The sequence below is a fragment of the Mytilus edulis genome, chromosome 1 (assembly GCF_963676685.1).
Source record: "Mytilus edulis chromosome 1, xbMytEdul2.2, whole genome shotgun sequence".
Lineage (NCBI taxonomy): Eukaryota > Metazoa > Mollusca > Bivalvia > Mytilida > Mytilidae > Mytilus > Mytilus edulis.
Genome location: NC_092344.1, coordinates 2,707,844 through 2,732,256, shown reverse-complemented (window position 1 = coordinate 2,732,256; position 24,413 = coordinate 2,707,844). Strand labels below are relative to the sequence as shown.

The 24,413-nt window shown below is 32.4% G+C and overlaps 1 protein-coding gene across 4 annotated transcripts in view; it reads right to left on the bottom strand.

The window, feature by feature from the left end:
* The window catches only part of LOC139521677 (uncharacterized), a 34,160-nt gene extending 12,549 nt beyond the window's left edge, over nucleotides 1-21,611 (bottom strand). Inside the window, exons 1-3 of one of the 4 annotated variants that reach the window (XM_071315202.1) lie at nucleotides 21,474-21,611; nucleotides 9,252-9,393; nucleotides 6,416-6,571 (exon numbers count right to left, since the gene is read on the bottom strand). In XM_071315202.1, coding sequence (XP_071171303.1) covers nucleotides 6,416-6,571; nucleotides 9,252-9,332 — 237 coding nt within the window. In that variant the 5' untranslated portion in view covers nucleotides 9,333-9,393; nucleotides 21,474-21,611. The other 3 variants (XM_071315192.1, XM_071315212.1, XM_071315223.1) reach the window with 3 other exon arrangements.
* Between the last annotated feature and the right edge of the window lie 2,802 nt (nucleotides 21,612-24,413).

Here is a 24,413-nt window from a genome sequence, read left to right as displayed (position 1 = left end):
ATATGATGAACAAATTGTGAAAAATTGTCATTAAAGGACAATAACCCCTTAAGGGGTCAATTGACAATTTTGGTCATATTAACTTATTTGTAGATCTTACTTTGCTGATCTTTTTTGCTGTTTACAGTTTATCTTTATCTATAATAATATTCAAGATAATGACCAAAAAGTGCAAAATTTCCTTAAAATTACCAATTAAGTGGCAGCAACCCAACAATTGGATGTTTGAATCATCTGAAAATTTCAGGGCTGATAGATATTGACCTAATGAACATTTTTACTCCTGTCAGATTTGCTCTTAATGCTTTCGTTTTTGAGATATAAGCCAAAAACTGCATTTGACCCCTATGTTCTATTTTAAGTAACGGCGGCCATGTTTTTTGACGGATCAAAAATCAAAGCACACACTTTGTGCAGGATAATCTAAGGAACAACCATGCTAAGTTTTAACCAAATCCATTCAGTAGTTACAGAGGAGAAGATTTTTTAAAGTTAGCAAATATGATGAACAAATTGTGAAAAATTGTCATTAAAGGACAATAACCCCTTAAGGGGTCAATTGACAATTTTGGTCATATTATTAACTTATTTGTAGATCTTACTTTGCTGATCTTTTTTGCTGTTTACAGTTTATCTTTATCTATAATAATATTCAAGATAATGACCAAAAACTGCAAAATTTCCTTAAAATTACCAATTAAGTGGCAGCAACCCAACAATGGTTTGTTTGATTCATCTGAAAATTTCAGGGCTGATAGATCTTGACCTAATGAACATTTTAACCCCATGTCAGATTTGCTCTAAATGCTTTCGTTTTTGAGATATAAGCCAAAAACTGCATTTGACCCCTATGTTCTATTTTAAGTAACGGTGGCCATGTTTTTTGACGGATCAAAAATCAAAGCGCACATTTTGTGCAGGATATACTAAGGAACAATCATGTTAAGTTTCATTCAAATCCATTCAGTAGTTTCAGAGGAGAAGATGTTTGAAAAATTGTTAACGAAGACAGACGACGACGACGACGACGACGGACGCCAAGTGATGAGAAAAGCTCACATGGCCTTTTAGGCCAGGTGAGCTAAAAATCAGTCGAAAAATGCATCTTTTCCCGATATGTCGTAGTTTGACGTCGTGAAAATATCATTTTACGTTAGCAACGTCATTACCTTCCCTGTAACTGTATCGTATGCCCTTAATGTATTGTTTTTTTTCATTATCACGATATTGAATGTGTGTGTTCACTCATCAACTAAATTGAAATATATACTATATATACTCTTGAACTAAAAATAAACAATGTTTTTGCCTAATTTTATTTACATAAATCTGGATGTACTTGTCCCTTATTAGAACTTTTGGATTCCGATGCTGACTTCATAAGTGATTTGGCCTTTCATGTTTCCAATTGATTAAGTTTTCACAAGTTCTAACCCTGTTATCGTTAAGGCACACAAACACGCCTGGACGCGCCATTGCACGACCCCATGCGTTCAAGGGACACTTTCTGACAACACTAGCTGAGTCTTGTTATCATCATAATCCTCTCAAAAGAAAACTAAAACATGCTTCTATTCAATATTTTTACCGGAAATTTACTTTCGTTTTAATTCATTGCTAAGTGTTATGTTAAGTCCTGAGAAGTACAAAAAGAATTATGACGACATGGCTACATAATAGGATAAAGACAGAGAAGATCGAGATGTTTTCCTCACCACGTGTACCGTACCTTTAAGCAATGGAACATTTCAACATAGACCCTTTCATCAATTTATTTTTAGAACGAAAGGACATTTTCCGATTTTTAATATAACAAAAATAGATTTACACAACGACTATGTAATAGATAAGGGTAAATAACCCACATGATAGCAACTAAAAGCGTTAAGAACTCATGGTTTTGACAAATTATTGGGTTTTTCTTTGCATGAATTGGGTTTTAAAACTCTGCAATGGGCAATTGCATTGGGTTTTCAATTATTCTTATTGCATGATTACACAAATATGCAGCTTATCTGGAGCTCTGCAATGTGTGATATCTGAATAATAGGATGACAATGTGTGATATCTAAATAATAAGCTGACAATGTGTGATATCTGAATAATAAGCTGACAATGAATGATATCTGAATAATAAGCTTACAATGTGTAATATCTTAATAATAAACTGACAATGTGTCATTTTTGAATAATAAACTGAAAATCTGTGATATCTGAATAAAATGCTCCCAGTGTATGATATCTGAATAATATACTGAAAATGTGTGATATCTGAATAATATGCTGACAGTGTATGGTATCTGAATAATATACTGACAATGTGTGATAAGCTGACAATTTGTGATATCTGAATAATATTCTGATAATGTGTGATATCTGAATAATATGCTCACAGTGTATGGTATCTGAATAATATACTGACAATGTGTGATATCTGAATAATATACTGACATTGTGTGACATCCAAATAATATGCTGACAATGTGTGATATCTGAATAATACGCTGACAATGTTTGATATCTGAATAATAAGCTGGCAATGTGTGATATCTGAATAATTAGATGACAATGTTTGATATCTGAATAATATGCTGACAATGTGTGATATCTGAATAATAAGCTGACAATGTGTGATATCTGAATAATTTGCTCATAGTGTATGATATCTGAACAAGAGGCTCTCAAGAGCCTGAATCGCTCACCTGAATTTTTTTGGTTTAATCTCATATCAATGATTATTTTGGCTTTTCAATTTATTTAAATGTTCTTTGAATCGTCCTATTTTCTTCAAAAGCAAAAAAAAAAATCATTTTCTCCTATGTTCTATTTTAGCCATAGGAGCTATGTTTCTTGACATACAAGGAAATGAAATATAAAATTTATACTAGATACTCTGAAACTCTAAAACTCATTTAGCCTAAGTTTGGCTGAAATTGATACAGCAGTTTCAAAGGAGAAGATTTTTTAAAGTAAGTCAACATGATGAACAAATTGTGAAAAAAGTCTTTAAAGGGCAATAACTCCTTAAGAGGTCAATTGACAATTTTGGTCAAATTGACTTATTTGTAGATCTTACTTTGCTTAACATTTTTGCTTTAACAGTTTATCTGTATCTATAATAATATTCAAGATAATGACCAAAAACTGCAAAATTTCCTTAAAATTACCAATTAAGTGGCAGCAACCCAACAATGGTTTGTCTGAAAATTTCAGGGCTGATAGATCTTGACCTAATGAACATTTTTACCCCATGTCAGATTTGCTCTAAATGCTTTCGTTTTTGAGATATAAGCCAAAAACTGCATTTGACCCCTATGTTCTATTTTAAGTAACGGCGGCCATGTTTTTTGACGGATCAAAAATCGAAGCACACACTTTGTGCAGGATAATCTAAGGAACAATCATGCTAAGTTTCATCCAAATCCATTCAACAATTTCAGAGGAGAAGATTTTTTAAAGTTAGCAAATATGATGAACAAATTGTGAAAAATCTATACTATTAAACGAGAAGACCTCATTTTTGGTGTCGCTTCTCTCCTTTCCACAATAAATTAATCAACACGCCTCTGTGTCCTATAGGTACAGTGCATAGTTGCATTTGTCATCCATTCATATGATTATTCAGATTGAGTTATTTTGGGAGAAAAACGAGAAAAAAGGCATCCGGATATTGTCCCGTCATTGGACAAAATTTTAAGTCAGATTAGACTTCCGGTTTGCGTTTTTCTGTATACTTTGAACATACATATACAAAGAATGAAGTGTATTTTCAGAATTCTATCTTCTATCATTTTCAAGTTTACTATCCACGGCGGTCACAGAGTTTATTAAATAGAGAGGGTCTGTATACTATATCAATGACCACCATGGATCGATTAGTAAACTTAGAATTGAAAGTAAATACACTATATTTATATAGTAATGAATGTTCATAATATACAGATAAGCGCTAAAAATATTCATGTGAACTTTTGATACCTTTTCTAAAATTCTCCAGTCATTAAATCTTTTACAAAATTCATTGATTACAAAAAAAAAGAAGATGTGGTATGATTGCCATGTTAAGACAACTCTCCACAAGAGACCAATATGACACAGAAATTAACAACTACAGGTCACCGTACGACCTTCGACAACGAGCAAAACCCATACCGCATACTCAGCTTCAAAAGGCTCCGAACTGACAATGTAAAACAATTCAAACCAGAAAACTAGCGGCCTTATTTATGTACAAAATGTGAACGAAAAACAAATATGTAACACATAAACAAACGACAACCACTGAATTACAGGCTTCTTACTTAAAAGTTCATAACATACTAAATGAAAACTATGTTCATATTGAAATTGATAGAAAACCAAAAATTGGGAATTTTGGAAATAAAGGAGGAGGGATAAAAAAAAAAGCATTTTCCTGTCCCAAACAACCTATATATGACTTATGATACTTTTTCTGAAATTCTCCAGTCATTCAATATTTTACAAAATTCTTCCAACAACACTTTACATACTTTAAACTACGCTCTGAATGCCCGCGATTTCGCGGGTGTGTTCTAGTTGTCATTAAAGGACAATAACCCCTTAAGGGTCAATTGACAATTTTGGTCATATTAACTTATTTGTAGATCTTACTTTGCTGATCATTTTTGCTGTTTACAGTTTATCTTTATCTATAATAATATTCAAGATAATGACCAAAAACTGCAAAATTTCCTTAAAATTACCAATTAAGTGGCAGCAACCCAACAATGGTTTGTTTGATTCGTCTGAAAATTTCAGGGCTGATAGATCTTGACCTAATGAACATTTTTACCCCATGTCAGATTTGCTCTAAATGCTTTCGTTTTTGAGATATAAGCCAAAAACTGCATTTGACCCCTATGTTCTATTTTAAGTAACGGCGGCCATGTTTTTTGACGGATCAAAAATCAAAGCACACACTTTGTGCAGGATACTCTAAGGAACAATCATGCTAAGTTTCATTCAAATCCATTCAGTAGTTTCAGAGGAGAAGATGTTTGAAAAATTGTTAACGACGACGACGACGACGGACGCCAAGTGATGAAATCTGAATAATATACTGACAATGTGTGATAAGCCGACAATTTGTGATATCTGAATAATATGTTGACAATGTGTGATATCAAAATTATAAGCTGGGAATGTTTGATATCTGAATAATATGCTGACAATGTGTGATATATAATAATAAGCTGACAATGTGATATCTGAATAATAAGCTGACAATGTGTGATATCTAAATAATAAGATGACATTGTGTGATATCAGAATAATATGCTGACAGTGTGTGATATCTGAATAATAAGCTGACAATTTGTGATATCTGAATAATATGCTGACAATGTGTGATATCTGAATAATATGCTGATATTGTGTGATATCTGAATAAAAAGCTGGCAATGTGTGATATCTGAATAATAAGCTGGCAATGTGTGATATATGAATAAGCTGACATTGTGTGATATCTGAATAATAAGCCGACATTGTGTGATATCTGAATAATATGCTGACAGTGTGTGATATCTGAATAATATGCTGACAGTGTGTGATATCTGAATAATATACTGACAATATGAGATATCTGAATAATATACTGACAAGGTGTGATATCTGATTAATAAGCTGACAATGTGTGATATCTGAATAATAAGCTGACAGTGTGTGATATCTGAATAATATGCTGACAGTGTGTGATAGCTGAATAATATGCTTGTGATAGCTGAATAATATGCTGACAGTGTGTGATAGCTGAGGCAAAAAAAAAATATATGTATGTTTCCTGTTTCCCGACTGACCCTGACTCAAACCCCCTGACCCTAGATCTTTTTATTCAAATCCGGAAAAAAATCGTTTCCGGTCCGATCCAGATCCGTATTTTACTATGCCCAAACAATCAAAATGGCTGCTCCCAGCACAAATGTGCTACAATTAAGGTTTAAAAAATGTCAGCACTGGGAGGATTATTCAATTAAAGCTTCTTTAAAGGGATTAAATCATTTTGGGATACAGGACCCTAACCAAACATGACATTTAACCGACTGCAAATCTGACAGGGAGTGCAAAAAAAAAAACCGACCCTGATTTATTTGCCTTGGAAGCAGGAAACAGACATATATTTTTTTTTGGCCTGAATAATATGGTGACAGTGTGTGATAGCTGAATAATAAGCTGACAGTGTGTGATATCTGAATAATAGTGTACGAGAACTATGAGTTGACAATGTATGTGATGAAGGTCTTTGCAAGGAGTCTATAGATAATGCAATTATTCATGATTTTCATCTTATACTTTTATTTATCATGTTTATTTGCCAAGTATATTAATAAAATGTATTTTGAAGCAAAACACATCACTCAGTAAAGCATGTTCACATATCTAAAGCTATTGTTAATACCTGTAATGCTAAAGTATTATCTGATTCTTCGTCTGGAGTTGTCCATGCCACTCCATCAGGCCACCAGACAGGTTTGTACTGATTTTTACCAAAGTATGGTTGTTCCCTTCCTGTGACTAGACAAACTAAGTGGGGAATAAATTCTGTCAACTGGATCTGTAAAATAACAACTCATTCAAATAAAGTATTTCAGCTAACCTCAAATACTTCCTTCATATTCATATAATCAACCATACTTTCACTGTACATGCTGTATCAACCAGTGATATAATTTGCATAACTATGAGAAAAGAAATGATGGTGTTAGAATACTTACAACATGTACAATGCAATTTTCCATTTAATTACATTTCTTTGAGCATAACTCCTTTAAAAACAGTTAATTGCTACTGTTTTTTCTATCACATTTAAAATTTTGATTTTGTAGAAACAAAGAAGTTAATGACATAAAACAATAGTGGATGGTAGTGGCTCACATGGCCATTACTGGAGGGTCAGGTAAGCTCAAATTTGGTACAAATCATGTGTGTATGACAATACAGATTCTGACAATTTTGTTGACCAATAAAGATGCCTTTTAAAGGGCACAAATTAATTACAATTTTGTTAAACATAACGTAATAAACAAATGAAAAATAAATAAATAAGACAATAATGCTTCAGTAGAATAATAGGTGCACTGATTATCTAAAAACTTTTCACTTATCAATCTTAAAATTGCATATATAGTATAGTAATGTCAAAATGTACTCTTATCAGGTGTAAACCGATCATTTCTATCTTTTTTTATTTACTTGAACGTTCTGTCTAGCCAGTCTGTGTGATATTTCTTTTTTTCACTGTACCTGATATGACTGTTATAGATTTCACAATCACAATAAAGGGAACAAATCCCCTAATTTTAAGGGCAATAACTCCATTTATTTGATTTAATTTTTCAATCAATTAAAATACAGTACATTTTGTACAACTTTAATAGATAGTTCTCTCTAACAAAATTTCTATAAATAAAAACAAAGTGAAATATAAATAGTACTCGACAACTTAGAGTGTAATAGTATAACTTATTTCATTGGATTTTAATCATCAGGTAATCTCTAATGATGAAGGATATACAAAATAGCAGTATGGGCTTTGAGCATTGTTAAATGCTGTACAGTGACCTATAGTTGTTAATTTCAGTGTCATTTGTTCTCTTGTGGAGAGTTGGCTCATTGACATTAATACCACATCTTCTTTTCAATATGAGTAACTAACATTTTATTGGTGTTTTTTTGTTTTTTTTCTAAATTAATTAAACTACAAAACAGGATAACTTACACAGCAGAATCCAGTTTGATGAGATTGGTAACATGTCCTGTTGACCCCTGATTAGGGGACAGTAAAGAACCTAAACAGAAACTGCCTTAGAAATATTGGATTTTGCTGAACAAGTATACACTCTTGATTAAGGGCCAGCTGAACATTGCCTCCCTGAGCTAGATTTTCTTGTTGTGTTGAAGACCCATTGGTGGCCTTGGGCTGTTTACTGCTCTTTGGTTGCAATCTCTTTGAAACATTACCTATCGATTCTCTGTTCTATCAAAATTCTAGGTACATAATGGAAACATAAAATTTCTTGTAACAGCTAGACAAGTGGGACCCTTGATCTATAACACTAACCTGTGACATGGTATCTACTGACAAAGGAGGTAACTCTGAAGCCATGTCTATAACACTAACCTGTGACATGGTATCTACTGACAAGGGAGGTAACTCTGAAGCCATGTCTATAACACTAACCTGTGACATGGTATCAACTGACAAGGGAGGTAACTCTGAAGCCATGTCTATAACACTAACCTGTGACATGGTATCAACTGACAAGGGAGGTAATTCTGAAGCCATGTCTATAACACTAACCTGTGACATGGTATCTACTGACAAGGGAGGTAACTCTGAAGCCATGTCTATAACACTAACCTGTGACATGGTATCAACTGACAAGGGAGGTAACTCTGAAGCCATGTCTATAACACTAACCTGTGACATGGTATCAACTGACAAGGGAGGTAACTCTGAAGCCATGTCTATAACACTAACCTGTGACATGGTATCTACTGACAAGGGAGGTAACTCTGAAGCCATGTCTATAACACTGGCCCAAGACCACAATTAATGACCCCGCTTTTCGTTGTCCACGAATATAGTTCCTTTTAATTAGAGTGTATTTTTCCTTAATTTTTTTTCTTTCCTTTCCTCACTCATTCCTTAAATCTTTTTGGGTGGAAATGAAAGAAGAGAGGTCAAATAAATTTTTGGAGGTTGTATTTTAACTGATTTTGATATGGAATGAGTGATTAGGTCAAGTGCAAAAAGGTGATATTTACAGTTTTCGGAACATCTCTTGACTTGTCAATAGGGGTATGGATGTGTATTGGCTAAATTTGTAAAAGTGATTGCTTCAATCTTTCTGAATTTTGGATATATATTTGGACTAGGACAATACATTACACACACAAAAAATTGGACAAAAGTGCATGGTGCAATTTTTTTAATGATGCAAAAGGTTATAAAGAACTGATAGAGGAATTAATTGTGGTCTGTGGCCACTAACCTGTGACATGGTATCAACTGACAAGGGAGGTAACTCTGAAGCCATGTCTATAACACTAACCTGTGACATGGTATCAACTGACAAGGGAGGTAACTCTGAAGCCATGTCTATAACACTAACCTGTGACATGGTATCTACTGACAAGGGAGGTAACTCTGAAGCCATGTCTATAACACTAACCTGTGACATGGTATCTACTGACAAGGGAGGTAACTCTGAAGCCATGTCTATAACACTAACCTGTGACATGGTATCTACTGACAAGGGAGGTAACTCTGAAGCCATGTCTATATCAGGAGGAGGCCCTGGTTCCACAATCATCTTTATGTTAATGCTGAACAAATCTCCATTTCTGTTGCTAGGATACTATAGATAATCTGATCTAAAAATAAACAATTTACATTATAAGATATGTATGATAAGTTCATATCTACACAATTAATAGGTTACAAACCTCTGCAGAACATCATGAACATATACAAATATTTCAAAACATGTTATCACCTCATGATTGCAAAGGGCAGTGTCCAGGTGGCATAAGGCTTCTCTCCTGTATTTGCTTTTATTTACACTTATAACAATACATTTGTACTTTGAAAAGGGCAATAATTTAACCTTTAATTTCCATACTTTTAATTTACTATTAGAGACCAAAATATATATGAATAGAAAATAAAAGTAAAATTTAAATGTAAATTGATTAACTCTAAAAGATCAATTGATTATTCAATCAACAGTCATGGTAAAAATTTGTCAAAAAATGTATAACCATTCAGATGTTACAATTAGAAAGGGACCAATTGACTATACATGTATATATGGAGATCTTACAAGTCAAATTGAATTTTACAAACATTTGGTATTGGGTTGTTGTAAAATTTTAAAGATAGGTTAAGAATGGTTGTTAATTGAGATATCTGCAGAAATTCACTTGCAAGTGAATATTTTAACCTCAATAAATCCTTATTAATGTGACCTGCAATTTGATAGAGATTTGTTATACATGCATAATTTGTGTTCAGCCATTAAAAGGAAAAAAATGTTAACATTTAAAGTGAAACAAAGATGACCAATTTATTGACTGATTCAACTGTAATACATTTATAATCTTTTAAAAACAACATTTAATACTGATGAAGATGAATTGGAAATTTGAAACATATCTTCATCTTCAATGCTCTTTCACATATATACCAAATTAACAATAACCAGGTGCTCCACAAGGCACAGCTTTATACGACAGTAGAAGTCGAACCCTGAACATTTGGGGCAAGTATGGACACAACATTCAAGCTTGATACAGCTCTGAATTTGGATTGCAATCAAATTTTTGACATAAAATGAGTTTCTGACACAAAGCAAATGTCAAGATCTTACAAATCTATTGTGCAATATTGTGCAATTAAAGATTTCTTCTTTTAACTTTTCAAAAATTTAGGATTTGAGAAATTTGAAGAAAAAAAAATTAACCCCCCCCCCCTTTTGTTTTGCAATTAGTCCAAAACCTAACATTTCTTTAAACATAATATACAAGTAGTGTAAGGGAGGAAAATCCAAACATACCCAACATTGTATGTTAAATGTTTTATAATTACCTCCCTTACACTGCTTTTAGATTGTCTTAATTGTCCATTAACCATAAATACCTAGGTGTTCCCCTTTTTTGCCCCTAATTCCGAAACATTTTGAGCCATTATGCCCATAACCCCCCAAAGTCAATACTAACCATCCCTCCATGGAATGGAAACTTGTGGTTTAATTTCAGAGAGATTCATACACTTAAATGTAAGTTAATGTTTGAAGTCGAACCCTGAACATTTGGGGCAAGTATGGACACAACATTCAAGCTTGATACAGCTCTGAATTTGGATTGTGATCAAATTCTTGACATAATATGAGTTTCTGACACAAAACAAATGTCAAGATCTTGAAAATCTATTATGCAATATTGTGCAATTAAAGAATTCTTCTTCAAACTTTTCAAAAATTTGGAATTTGAGAAATTTAAAAAAAAAAATTGAAAACTACTACCACCCCTCCTTTTTTTGCAATAAGTCCCTGACATTTCTTTATACATTATTTACAAGTAGTGTAAGGAACGTAAATCCGAACATACCAAACTTTGTATGTTAACTGTTTTTGAATTACCTCCCTTACAATGCTTTTAAATTGTCTTAATTGTCCATTGACCAGAAAAAAACAGTTTCCCCCTTTTATGCCCTTAATTCCCTTTTTTTTTGCCCCTAATTCCTAAACATTTTTAGCCAAAAAAAAACCAAAGTCAATACTAACCATCCATTAATGGTATGGAAACTTGTGGTATAATTTCAGAGAGATTCATCCACTAAAACACAAGTTATTGTACATGTTTGAAAACTATTGGGACCATAACCCCCAAAACCAATCCCAACCTTCCTTTAGTCATGTTTAGTGGTATTGAACATCCTGGTAAAAATTTATAGAAATCTATTCATCAAATCTAAAGTTATTTTCCGAAAAAACTAAATGCGTCTTCGAACGACGACAACGTCATGATACCATTATAAAACGCAAAAAAAAATTTTGCAATCGTATAATAAAAACCGATAATTTCACACGTGGTTATTTCACTCTCTGACCTAATACAACAATAGGAGTTGTTAAGTTGTTGATAACGGCAGATCAAAACAAATTGTGAATGCGTAGAAAAAAGTTAACATATATATCTTTCATGTTTTACATTAATTTCTTTAAACTAGAGGCTCTAAAGAGCCTGTGTCGCTCACCTTGGTCTATGTGACTATTAAACAAAGGAAGCAGATGGATTCATGACAAAATTGTATTTTAATGATGGTGATGTGTTTGTACATCTTACTTTACTGAACATCCTTGCAGCTTACAATTATCTCTATCTATAATGAACTTGGCCCAGTAGTTTCAGTGGAAAATTTTAGTAAAAATTTACAAATTTTATAAAAATTGTTGAAAATTGACTATAAAGGACAATAACTCCTTAGGGGGTCAATTGACCATTTCGGTCATGTTGACTTATTTGTAAATCTTACTTTGCTGAACATTATTGCTGTTTACAATTTATCTCTATCTATAATAATATTCAAGACAATAACCAAAAACAGCAAAATTTCCTTAAAATTACCAATTCAGGGGCAGCAACCCAACAGCGGGTTGTCCGATTCATCTGAAAATTTCGGGTAGATAGATCTTGACCTGATAAACAATTTAACCCCATGTCAGATTTGCTCTAAATGCTTTGGTTTTTGAGTTATAAGCCAAAAACTGCATTTTACCCCTATGTTCTATTTTTAGCCATGGCAGCCATCTTGGTTGGATGACCGGGTCATCGGACACATTTTTAAACTAGATACCCCAAAGATGATTGTGGATAAGTTTGGATTAATTTGGCCCATCAGTTTCAGAGGAGAAGATTTTTGTAAAAGATTACTAAGATTTACGAAAAATGGTTAAAAATTGACTATAAAGGGCAATAACTCCTATATGGGTCAACTGACCATTTCGGTCGTGTTGACTTATTTGTAAATCTTACTTTGCTGAACATTATTGCTGTTTACAGTTTATTTCTATCTATAATAATTTTCAAGATAATAACCAACCAGATGCTCCGCAGGGCGTAGCTTTATACGACCGCAGAGGTTGAACCCTGAACGGTTGGGGCAAGTATGGACACAACATTCAAGCTGGATTCAGCTCTAAATTTGGATTGTGATTAAATAGTTGACACAGCATAGGTTTCTGACACAGAATGAATGTGTTCTAATGAACTTAAAATTTTTGTTTTCTCTTAGAGCAATTCACTATGCTGTTGAATATTAATCCTCTCAAAAAAATGTTTGAAGAAATTTTCTTTTTTATTTATGAAATTTCAAATGAGAAAAATTGAACCCAATTTTTTTAATCACATCCCCCTTTCCCTTATTCCAAAACTAATCTCAATTAAAATTTCTAATGGAGTTTGCAACAATAACTACTCATTTAAATACATCATAAAATATTAAGATGTAAAAAAACTGCTTGTTATCACTGAATGGTAAAGATTATTTTAATTTATCAGTTGGTAGTAAAAAGTGAATATACATTGTATATTGTATATAACAAAGATTTAAGTTGATTCTGGACAAAGAAAGATAACTCCAATTAAAAAAAATCTTGCAATTGCACAATATTTTGCAATTAGATATTTCTTGCTTACTATTCTGGACAAAGAAAGATAACTCTAATTAAAAAAAAATTGCTATTTCACAATATTGTGCAATTAGATATTTCTTGCTATTGTGCAATACTGTGCAATTGAAAAGACTTGCTATTGCACAATACTTAATATAATAATTTTAGATCCTGATTTGGACCAACTTGAAAACTGGGCCCATAATAAAAAATCTAAGTACATTTTTGGATTCAGCATATCAAAGAACCCCAAGATTTCAATTTTTGTTAAAATCAGACTAAGTTTAATTTTGGACCCTTTGGACTTTAGTGTAGACCAATTTGAAAACAGGACCAAAAATGAAGAATCTACATACACAGTTAGATTTGGTATATCAAAGAACCCCATTTATTTAATTTTTGATGAAATCAAACAAAGTTTAATTTTGGACCCCGATTTGGACCAACTTGAAAACTGGGCCAATAATCAAGAATCTAAGTACATTTTTAGATTCAGCATATCAAAGAACCTAACTGATTCATTTTTTGTCAAAATCCAACTAAGTTTAATTTTGGACCCTTTGGACCTTAATGTAGACCAATTTGAAAACGGGACCAAAAGTTAAGAATCTACATACACAGTCATGACAGTTAGATTCGACATATCAAAGAACCCCAATTATTCAATTTTGATGAAATCAAACAAAGTTTAATTTTGGAACCTTTGGGCCCCTTATTCTGTTGGGACTAAAACTCCCAAAATCAATACCAACCTTCCTTTTATGGTCATAAACCTTGTGTTTAAATTTCATAGATTTCTATTTACTTATACTAACGTTATGGTGCGAAAACCAAGAAAAATGCTTATTTGGGTCCCTTTTTGGCCCCTAATTCCTAAACTGTTGGGACCTAAACTCCTAAAATCAATACCAACCTTCCTTTTGTAGTCATTAACATTGTGTTTAAATTTCATTGATTTCTATTTACTTAAACTAAAGTAATTGTGCGAAAACCAAGAATAATGCTTATTTGGGCCCTTTTTTGGCCCCTAATTCCTAAACTGTTGAAACCAAAACTCCCAAAATCAATCCCAATCGTTCTTTTGTGGTCATAAACCTTGTGTCAAAATTTCATAGATTTCTATTAACTTAAACTAAAGTTATAGTGCGAAAACCAAGAAAATGCTTATTTGGGCCCTTTTTGGCCCCTAATTCCTAAAATGTTGGGACCAAAACTCCCAAAATCAATACCAACCTTCCCTTTGTGGTCATAAACCTTGTGTTAAAATTTCATAGATTTCCATTCACTTTTACTAAAGTTAGAGTGCGAAAACTAAAAGTATTCGGACGACGACGACGACGCCGCCGAGCTGTCAACGTATATTTATTCCGCCTAACAGAAGTTCCACTAGAAACTTTATTATAAACAATGTCATAATACCTTTTCCTGTTGGAACAAATATTCTATACTATTTATTCCGTTAGGAACATATACTGTAATATATATTCCTGTGGAAATAATATTCCAGAATATTTATTCCTTTTGGAACTTATATTATGAAGGAACTTATATTCCGTGACACGCCGACGCCAACGTGATAGCAATATACGACGAAAATTTTTTCAAATTTTGCGGTCGTATAAAAACAGTAAAATTTCCTTAAAATTACCAATTCAGGGGCAGCAACCCAACAATGGGTTGTCAGATTCATCTGAAAATTTCAGGGTAAATAAATCTTGACCTGATAAACAATTCTACCAATTATCAGATTTGCTCTAAATGCTTTGGTTTTTAAGTTATAAGCCAACCAGATGCTCCGCAGGGCGTAGCTTTATACGACCGCAGAGGTTGAACCCTGAACGGTTAGGGCAAGTATGGACACAACATTCAAGCTGGATTCAGCTCTAAATTTGGATTGTGATTAAATAGTTGACACAGCATAGGTTTCTGACACAGAATGAATGTGTTCTAATGAACTTAAAATTTTTGTTTCTCTTAGAGCAATTCACTATGCTGTTGAATATTAATCCTCTCAAAAAAATGTTTGAAGAAATTTTCTTTTTTATTTATGAAATTTCAAATGAGAAAAATTGAACCCAATTTTTTTAATCACATCCCCCTTTCCCTTATTCCAAAACTAATCTCAATTAAAATTTCTAATGGAGTTTGCAACAATAACTACTCATTTAAATACATCATAAAATATTAAGATGTAAAAAAACTGCTTGTTATCACTGAATGGTAAAGATTATTTTAATTTATCAGTTGGTAGTAAAACTAATCTCAATTAAAATTTCTAATGGAGTTTGCAACAATAACTACTCATTTAAATACATCATAAAATATTAAGATGTAAAAAAACTGCTTGTTATCACTGAATGGTAAAGATTATTTTAATTTATCAGTTGCTAGTAAAAAGTGAATATACATTGTATATTGTATATAACAAAGATTTAAGTTGATTCTGGACAAAGAAAGATAACTCCAATTAAAAAAAAATCTTGCTATTGCACAATATTTTGCAATTAGATATTTCTTGCTTACTATTCTGGACAAAGAAAGATAACTCTAATTAAAAAAAAATTTGATATTTCACAATATTGTGCAATTAGATATTTCTTGCCATTGCGCAATACTGTGCAATTGAAAAGACTTGCTATTGCACAATACTTAATATAATAATTTTAGATCCTGATTTGGACCAACTTGAAAACTGGGCCCATAATAAAAAATCTAAGTACATTTTTGGATTCAGCATATCAAAGAACTTCAAGATTTCAATTTTTGTTAAAATCAGACTAAGTTTAATTTTGGACCCTTTGGACTTTAGTGTAGACCAATTTGAAAACAGGACCAAAAATGAAGAATCTACATACACAGTTAGATTTGGTATATCAAAGAACCCCATTTATTCAATTTTTGATGAAATCAAACAAATTTTAATTTTGGACCCCGATTTGGACCAACTTGAAAACTGGGCCAATAATCAAGAATCTAAGTACATTTTTAGATTCAGCATATCAAAGAACCTAACTGATTCATTTTTTGTCAAAATCAAACTAAGTTTAATTTTGGACCCTTTGGACCTTAATGTAGACCAATTTGAAAACGGGACCAAAAGTTAAGAATCTACATACACAGTCATGACAGTTAGATTCAGCATATCAAAGAACCCCAATTATTCAATTTTGATGAAATCAAACAAAAGTTTAATTTTGGACCCTTTGGGCCCCTTATTATGTTGGGACCAAAACTCCCAAAATCAAACCCAACCTTTCTTTTATGGTCATAAACCTTGTGTTTAAATTTCATAGATTTCTATTTACTTATACTAACGTTATGGTGCGAAAACCAAGAAAAATGCTTATTTGGGTCCCTTTTTGGCCCCTAATTCCTAAACTGTTGGGACCTAAACTCCCAAAATCAATACCAACCTTCCTTTTGTAGTCATTAACATTGTGTTTAAATTTCATTGATTTCTATTTACTTAAACTATTGTTATTGTGCGAAAACCAAGAATAATGCTTATTTGGGCCCTTTCTTGGCCCCTAATTCCTAAACTGTTGAGACCAAAACTCCCAAAATCAATCCCAACCGTTCTTTTGTGGTCATAAACCTTGTGTCAAAATTTCATAGATTTCTATTAACTTAAACTAAAGTTATAGTGCGAAAACCAAGAAAATGCTTATTTGGGCCCTTTTTGGCCCCTAATTCCTAAAATATTGGGACCAAAACTCCCAAAATCAATACCAACCTTCCTTTTGTGGTCATAAACCTTGTGTTAAAATTTCATAGATTTCCATTCACTTTTACTAAAGTTAGAGTGCGAAAACTAAAAGTATTCGGACGCCGGACGACGACGACGACGACGACGACGACGACGACGACGACGCCAACGTGATAGCAATATACGACGAAAATTTTTTCAAAATTTGCGGTCGTATAAAAACTGCATTTTACCCCTATGTTCTATTTTTAGCCGTGGCAGCCATCTTGGTTGGTTGGCCGGGTCACAGGACACATTTTTTAAACTAGATACCCCAAAGATAATTGTGGCCAAGTTTGGATAAATTTGGCCTAGTAGTTTCAGAGGAGAAGATTTTTGTAAAAGATTACTAAGATTTACGAAAAATGGTTAAAAATTGACTATAAAGGGCAATAACTCCTATATGGGTCAACTGACCATTTCGGTCATGTTGACTTATTTGTAGATCTTACTTTGCTGAACATTATTGCTGTTTACAGTTTATCTCTATCTATAATAATATTCAAGATAAAAACCATATAACGGCAAAATTTCCTTAAAATTGCCAATTCAGGGGCAGCAACCCAACAACAGGTTGTCCGATTCGTCTGAAAATTGCAGGGCAGATAGATCTTGACTTAATAAACAATTTAACCCATTGTCATATTTGCTCTAAATGCTTCGGTTTCAGAGTTATAAGCCAAAAACTGCATTTTACCCCTATGTTCTATTTTTAGCCATGGCGGCCATCTTGGTTGGTTGGCCGGGTAACCGAACACATTTTTTAAACTAGATTCCCCAATGATGATTGTGGCCAAGTTTGGTTAAATTTGGCCCAGTAGTTTCAGAGGAGAAGATTTTTGTAAAAGTTAACGACGACGGACAACGGACGACGCCGGACGACGCCGGACGCCAAGTGATGAGAAAAGCTCACTTGGCCCTTCTGGCCAGGTGAGCTAAAAAAGCCATTTTCCAATGTAATAAAAAGAATAACTAATTAAAGAATTCAAATATTGAAAAATATTCAATTCGTGACTGAACAACACTGATAATTAACTCATGCGCTACGCGCATTCGTGAATTAATGTGTTTTTCGGTCACTCATTGAATATTTTTCTCTATTTGAATTCTTCGATTAGTTATTCTATAAATATTGTATTCGTTGTTGTTGATTTAACAGCTATTCTGGACAAAAAGGAAGATAACTCCAATTTTTAAAGAGAAGGTTAACAATTACATAATTCATATTTTTAGAACAGACATAAGATTCCTGCACCTTGCAAAAGTTATGTAATTTTCTTGTTGAGTGAAACATCATTTTGTACCTTGAATATCTGAGCATATATTACATCGATAAATGTCTGGAAAGGTTCATGGATACTATGTATAGAATGTTATATTCAATGCACTATATTTTGTGTATCAAAAAAGGTAGTGATCAGCCTTGGAAGATTTAGATTTCAAGTCAGTCCCATAAGGTTTTGATTGCATTTCATGCAATCTTTACCTAAAAATGAATCCCAACCTTCTTAAATAACCATACACTTAAACTAATGTTATTGTCCGGAAACCAAATGTCTTTTCATACGACAATGATGAAGAGGCCCAGGTGATAGCAAATATGTACATGATGTATGTAACACACCCTAAAACATGACCTTCCCCCAAACTTGTCTATGTTCCTCAAACGTGTCCGTAATATATTCAATATTGCCCAAACGTGTCTGATTTCATAACCCACAAACGTGTCCAATAATTGTTAAAATATTCGCCAAAAAGTGTCCACTATTAAACGCCTAGAGCTAATTCATGTATGTCCTAGATGAAATCAATAAAGTTTACGCCAATTCTATGATGGGGGACACAGTTGATGAAATGGTAATTTATTAACTTGGGTTTGTTAAATGCCAGTAGTTAATGATTATCAACATTGTTAATTTATTCTGTTACATAAAAATCAACTTTTGACAAAAATTGCTTATTGTCCAGTTGCAAGTATTTCATGCACATTTAGAGCAAACATACAAATGATTCTAGTACAGTGGAATTAATTGTTTACTATGTAAATTATTTTGTACCAATAGATGATTCCTTCTATAATAATCCTAATATTGACCGGCTGGTTTTTAGCAGGATTGACTTCAGTTTTTTTAGCAGTTCTGATATTTTAAAAGCTCTTCAAATCATAAACTGGTTAACAGGTTTTTTAATACATGTAAATTTAAGGTTTCAAGCTTCACCATAAGCACTAAAGACTCACCATATATTTCATGTATTATTTGACAACATCATGTTAACAATTGATACTGCAGGTTCAAAATCTATTACAGGAAATGAAATTTTCCACAAAAGAGGGAGTCCCAGGCCCTTACCCCCACACCCCTAAATCCACCCCTCTGTAATCTGTAAAACCCACACAAACATTGATACACTACTCGTTTGTGATGGCTGTCTTTGTAGTTTCACAAAGTCAGACTAAAACATGTTATCTATTTTTCTAAATATTACTAGTGACAGCCTAGATACAATGTAGGTCACAGCATACATTGAGGTGCATTAATGTAACAATGACAAAACGTTACTGAAGACACAGATTTTATTGGTACTTGTATCTTATCTGTTCTCAACACAACCTACTTTCCAGAAATAAGACTCAAATGTAACAATAACTTTTAATTATTGTTACATTTCATAGAAACCGGTATCGGGTCCGTTCGCCCTAATTACATGTACGACCTGGGTCCGTTCGCCCTGAGTTCGTTCGCCCATAGAGTCTGTTCGCTCTAATAAAAAATTATTAATATTCAGGGCATTGAAGTTGGATAAACTTATTTAGATGTTTATATGGTATATATTGTTGAAATTTATGAAAACATATGGAAATATTTAAAAGTTGATGGCTTGTTTAGGATCGGTAATTGTTCAATGACATATTAATTCTTACTGATAGTTGTGATACAATTGATACTTGTCTGTTGATGGATTAATAATTAGATTCTAAACACAAACATTTTGTTTTGATAAACTAGACAGCTTGGAATTAATAAAAACAATGATGTACGAACTGTAAATGAAAAGAATTAACAAGTTCATTTATCATATTCTGAGACTAGTATCAAATTATGTATCATGCAGTTATAGTGGGACTAAAAACAATTATTTTGTTAACAAATATCAATTAAGATAAATTAATACATTGTATTCCAGTATTCTACTATGCAAATAATGAAGGGAACAATAAAATTGGTTGCGGCAATACAAATATTCTGTAAATTTTTCATCAAACTTTAACATATTCTGTTCAAATAATTAACATTTTGCAACTGGACAACAATTAGAAAAAAAATAAAAATCCGGGCGAATTGACCCTGGGCGAACAGTTATCAGGGTGAACAGGTATCAGGGCGAACGGACCTGGATTCATAGAAACCAGTGCCAAAATATAAATACAATATAAATAATCTTAAATTAAATTGATGATTGAATCATACATCTAATGCATCTTATCTATAATACACCTTATCGATATTTGTCCGCCATTACTGGAATTCACAAAGGTTCCCGTAATTTAATTACGTCATAATACGAAATATCCGAAAATATAGACGCCACAACAGAAAAGTGATTGTTGTACATGTTGTACGACTTCAATAGTTCAAGAAGGCAGATTCTCCAGGGGAACGGGGACAGATTACAAAATAGTGATAAGGTGTATACATAAAAAGTAAAATCACAAATATACTGAACTCAGAGGAAAATCAATTCGGAAAGTCCATAATCACATGGCAAAATCAAATAACAAAACACATCAAAACAAATGGACAAGAACTGTCATATTCCTGACTTGGTACAGGTATTTTCAAATGTAGAAAATGGTGGATTAAACCTGGTTTTATAGCGCTTACCCTCTCACTTTGATGACAGTCTCATCAAATTCCGTTATATTTACATTGATGCGTTAACTATACATCTTATCGCTATTCCCAGCTGACCCGAAAATCTGTCTCGCTTGAACTATTGACGTCATACAACAATCACTTTTCCATTGTGGCGTCAGATATTTTGTATTATGACAGGGACAAATATCGATAAGGTGTATTGAATCGTGCAGCAGCATACTTCAGCTGCCATGATAATATGATTACAATTTTGCCAGTATTTACTTCATGACAATGACACAGATCTGTGAGATAGAACAAAGGAATTGACTATATTGCTCTATCATATCTGTTTTCAATCTATTTCAGTTTAAAAAGGACCGAAAACGTCCAATTAAACGACACGCTAAAACTCACGTCAATCCCGGCGCTAACGTCGTTTCGGAAGATCGCAACCGGAAGTTACAAGTTTAACAATATTATAATTACAGATTTGCTGAAAAATTCAATAAAAATTTGAAACAGCAATTGACCTACATTTCTATTACGTATATCATATGAAGTGTTTGCGTATCGGGCCCAGAACAAAAGCAAGTGAATGGCCGCTAGGTCATGTCCGCTTCGCCCGCTTCGAACAATGTTTTGGCTCATTTTATTACATAAAGACAAACAACTCACCTTTCGTATGACACACTTATTGTATTTATTCACATTTTATGCATATTTTGCACATATATCCATGCATGTATGTCAAAGTCTTCGGTCATAATGTCGTCCCATTGAAGCTTCTTTTTAAAAAATGGCGGATATAGAATGGAGTCGGTGCTCGCTGTTGTCATAATTTGATGACGTCACAAATCTTATGTCGAGATATACGACGCTTTATTTTTCGACAGTGTCGAGATAAAAAAAAACATTTACAAGTATCTGTAAGCTTTATATAGATGTTTTGTTTATATAAGCTAATTTGATCCGAAAAAGATAATTTTGCATACTGGTAATATTTCATTGAAATATTCACGTGTCTGATGACATAGTCAAGATAATTGATTTCTATATTCTATAGATGACGATTAATTTGTGAAATATTAATCACAGAAAACAAATTATAAAAAATATATAACAACAATACAGCAAACAATTATAACAATAACAGTAAGATATTGATAACATTAATTAATAATAATATTATTGATGATATTAATAAAAATAATAATATTCTTTATAATATTGTGGTCCTGAAGATGCATGAACTATTTGCCACTGGACGTTAAACAACCAACAATCAATCAATCATAATTATATTCATAATGTCAAAAATAATAATAAATCATATCAATAATATTAAAAATAAAATGAAAGATAATATGCATATTAGTAATATCAGAGACATATTATATTAATACAATGTATTATATGTCTCTGATATTACTAGAGTTGCGAATATCTTGTATTATATGTCTCTGGTAATATGCATATATAATGATATTAATAATAATTATAATAATAAACATATTAATATTAATAATATATAATTATAATAATAAACAAATTAATATTAATAATACATAATTATAATAATAAACATATTAATATAAATATGTATAATAAATAATAATGATATATAATAAATATAATTAATATTTATAATATAATATTATAATAATATTAATAAGTATTTTGATGATATTAATAATAATATTTATAATGATATTACTTATAGTATTGATAAAAATATCAATAGAATTAATCTTTTTTTTTATTATTATATTAATATTTTTAGTTATTCATTTATTAATTTTTGGATGTCCAATTACATTGCAACAATGATAGCGGTGTTACAATGTAACTGAGCTGTACATATTTGTGTATACTGTTTAGGGGTAAGGCGTAGTGGGCAGTTTTTCCATATTAATTTCCTGTGGTTTAACATGGAAGTATTATATTGACAATATAATACTTCCATGGGTGTATTAATTTCCCAGACGTGCCTCGTGTGCTGTACGGACGTTCTTCATACACCCCCTGTTATTGATCCATGATAATTGTTATATTCTTGTCATTCATTCTTGCTAACGTGGTGTATCTATAATGCCTTTTTGTGTATCCACTTTGAAACATATGACGTGGCTCTGTACAGGGACTTGCTATCTATTCTGTATTATATGGTAGAAAGTCCCTGCTCTGTACTAGTTTTCTTGACTATCATTTTTGAATGAATGAATGAATGAATGAATACTTTATTTGCAAGAAGCATATGTATATACATGCTATGGCAAACAAAAATATATACAATATATGACACACAAAAAACAGCAGAGAACAGTAGTTACAGAGTATACAATAATATTATGACAATATATGTGATCTAATTTTCCCAGCTGCATTTAAATTTATTGTCAGAGATTTATAATGAGCTTGTAATAAATTATCTAACTTGTGCCGATTTGGCCAAGAACAGTAGAATAAAGGTAAAAGTTCTATACGCACAGGTCTATACGCTGGACATGATAAAACAAAATGATATTCGTTCTCTAAAACATTCATATTGCAACATATACAAATTTTGTTTTCTCTTTGAGTATTTAGATAACGACCAACTTCAACATTTAATCTAAGTGTGCCGCTACGCAGTTTTGTTAACATAGATACATTACAATGAAAATCTAAGTATTTTTCAAAACCAAATACTAGTTTATATCGTTTATAAATACAAAGTTTGTTACATTCTTCCAAGGAGGTTATATTAATATAACCTCCTTGATTCTTCTAAAGCTGTATTCCAGCTTTGTAAAAATTGATCTTTAATACGTGTTTTTATACAATCAAATGATAATTTACTAGTATCTTGTGAAATCCATACATCATAAAATCCAAGGTTACATAACCATTTTTTTACGTTAGACGCCCAATTAACTTAACCATTATTTTCATCTTCGTACAAAAGTTTATAAACTTCATATACAATATGAGGTTTATTAGTTACAATATGAATCCAATATTTCAGTATTTTATAATTTCTCAAAATATGACAATGTGCTTTGTCTGTACAGTGGCGGATCCAGGGGGAGGTTTCCGGGGGTTGGAACCCCCCTCCCCCTTTGTTTTGGACGATCAATGCATTTGAATGGGGACATATAGTTGGACCCCCCCCCCTTTTATCCTGGGTTAGGAACCCCCCTTTTCAAAATGGCTGGATCCGCCCCTGCTGTATGATTTTTTTTTGCTTCTTTGTTACATATTTGTAGGTTTTTATAGTGACTAACACTACAACACTGCTAACTGTCGTACCCCTATATTTTTGACATGTTTACCTATTTTGTTCGCACATCGTTGTTAATATAATGGAATTATATACGACTGTAATACAAGTGAGAGGTTTAGCTAGCTATAAACCCAAGTTTGAATCACCATTTTCTATATAAGATCATGTGTGTACCAGGTCAGGAATATGACAGTGTTGTTTTCCATTCGTTTGATGTGTTTCAACTTTGAGCTTTTGAATTTGCCATTTGATTATAGGGACTTTCCGTTTTGAATTTTCCTTGGAGTACAGTATTTCGGTGATTTTACTTTTTTTTCCGCGTACGGTAGACTAAATACAAATTTCAAACCAAA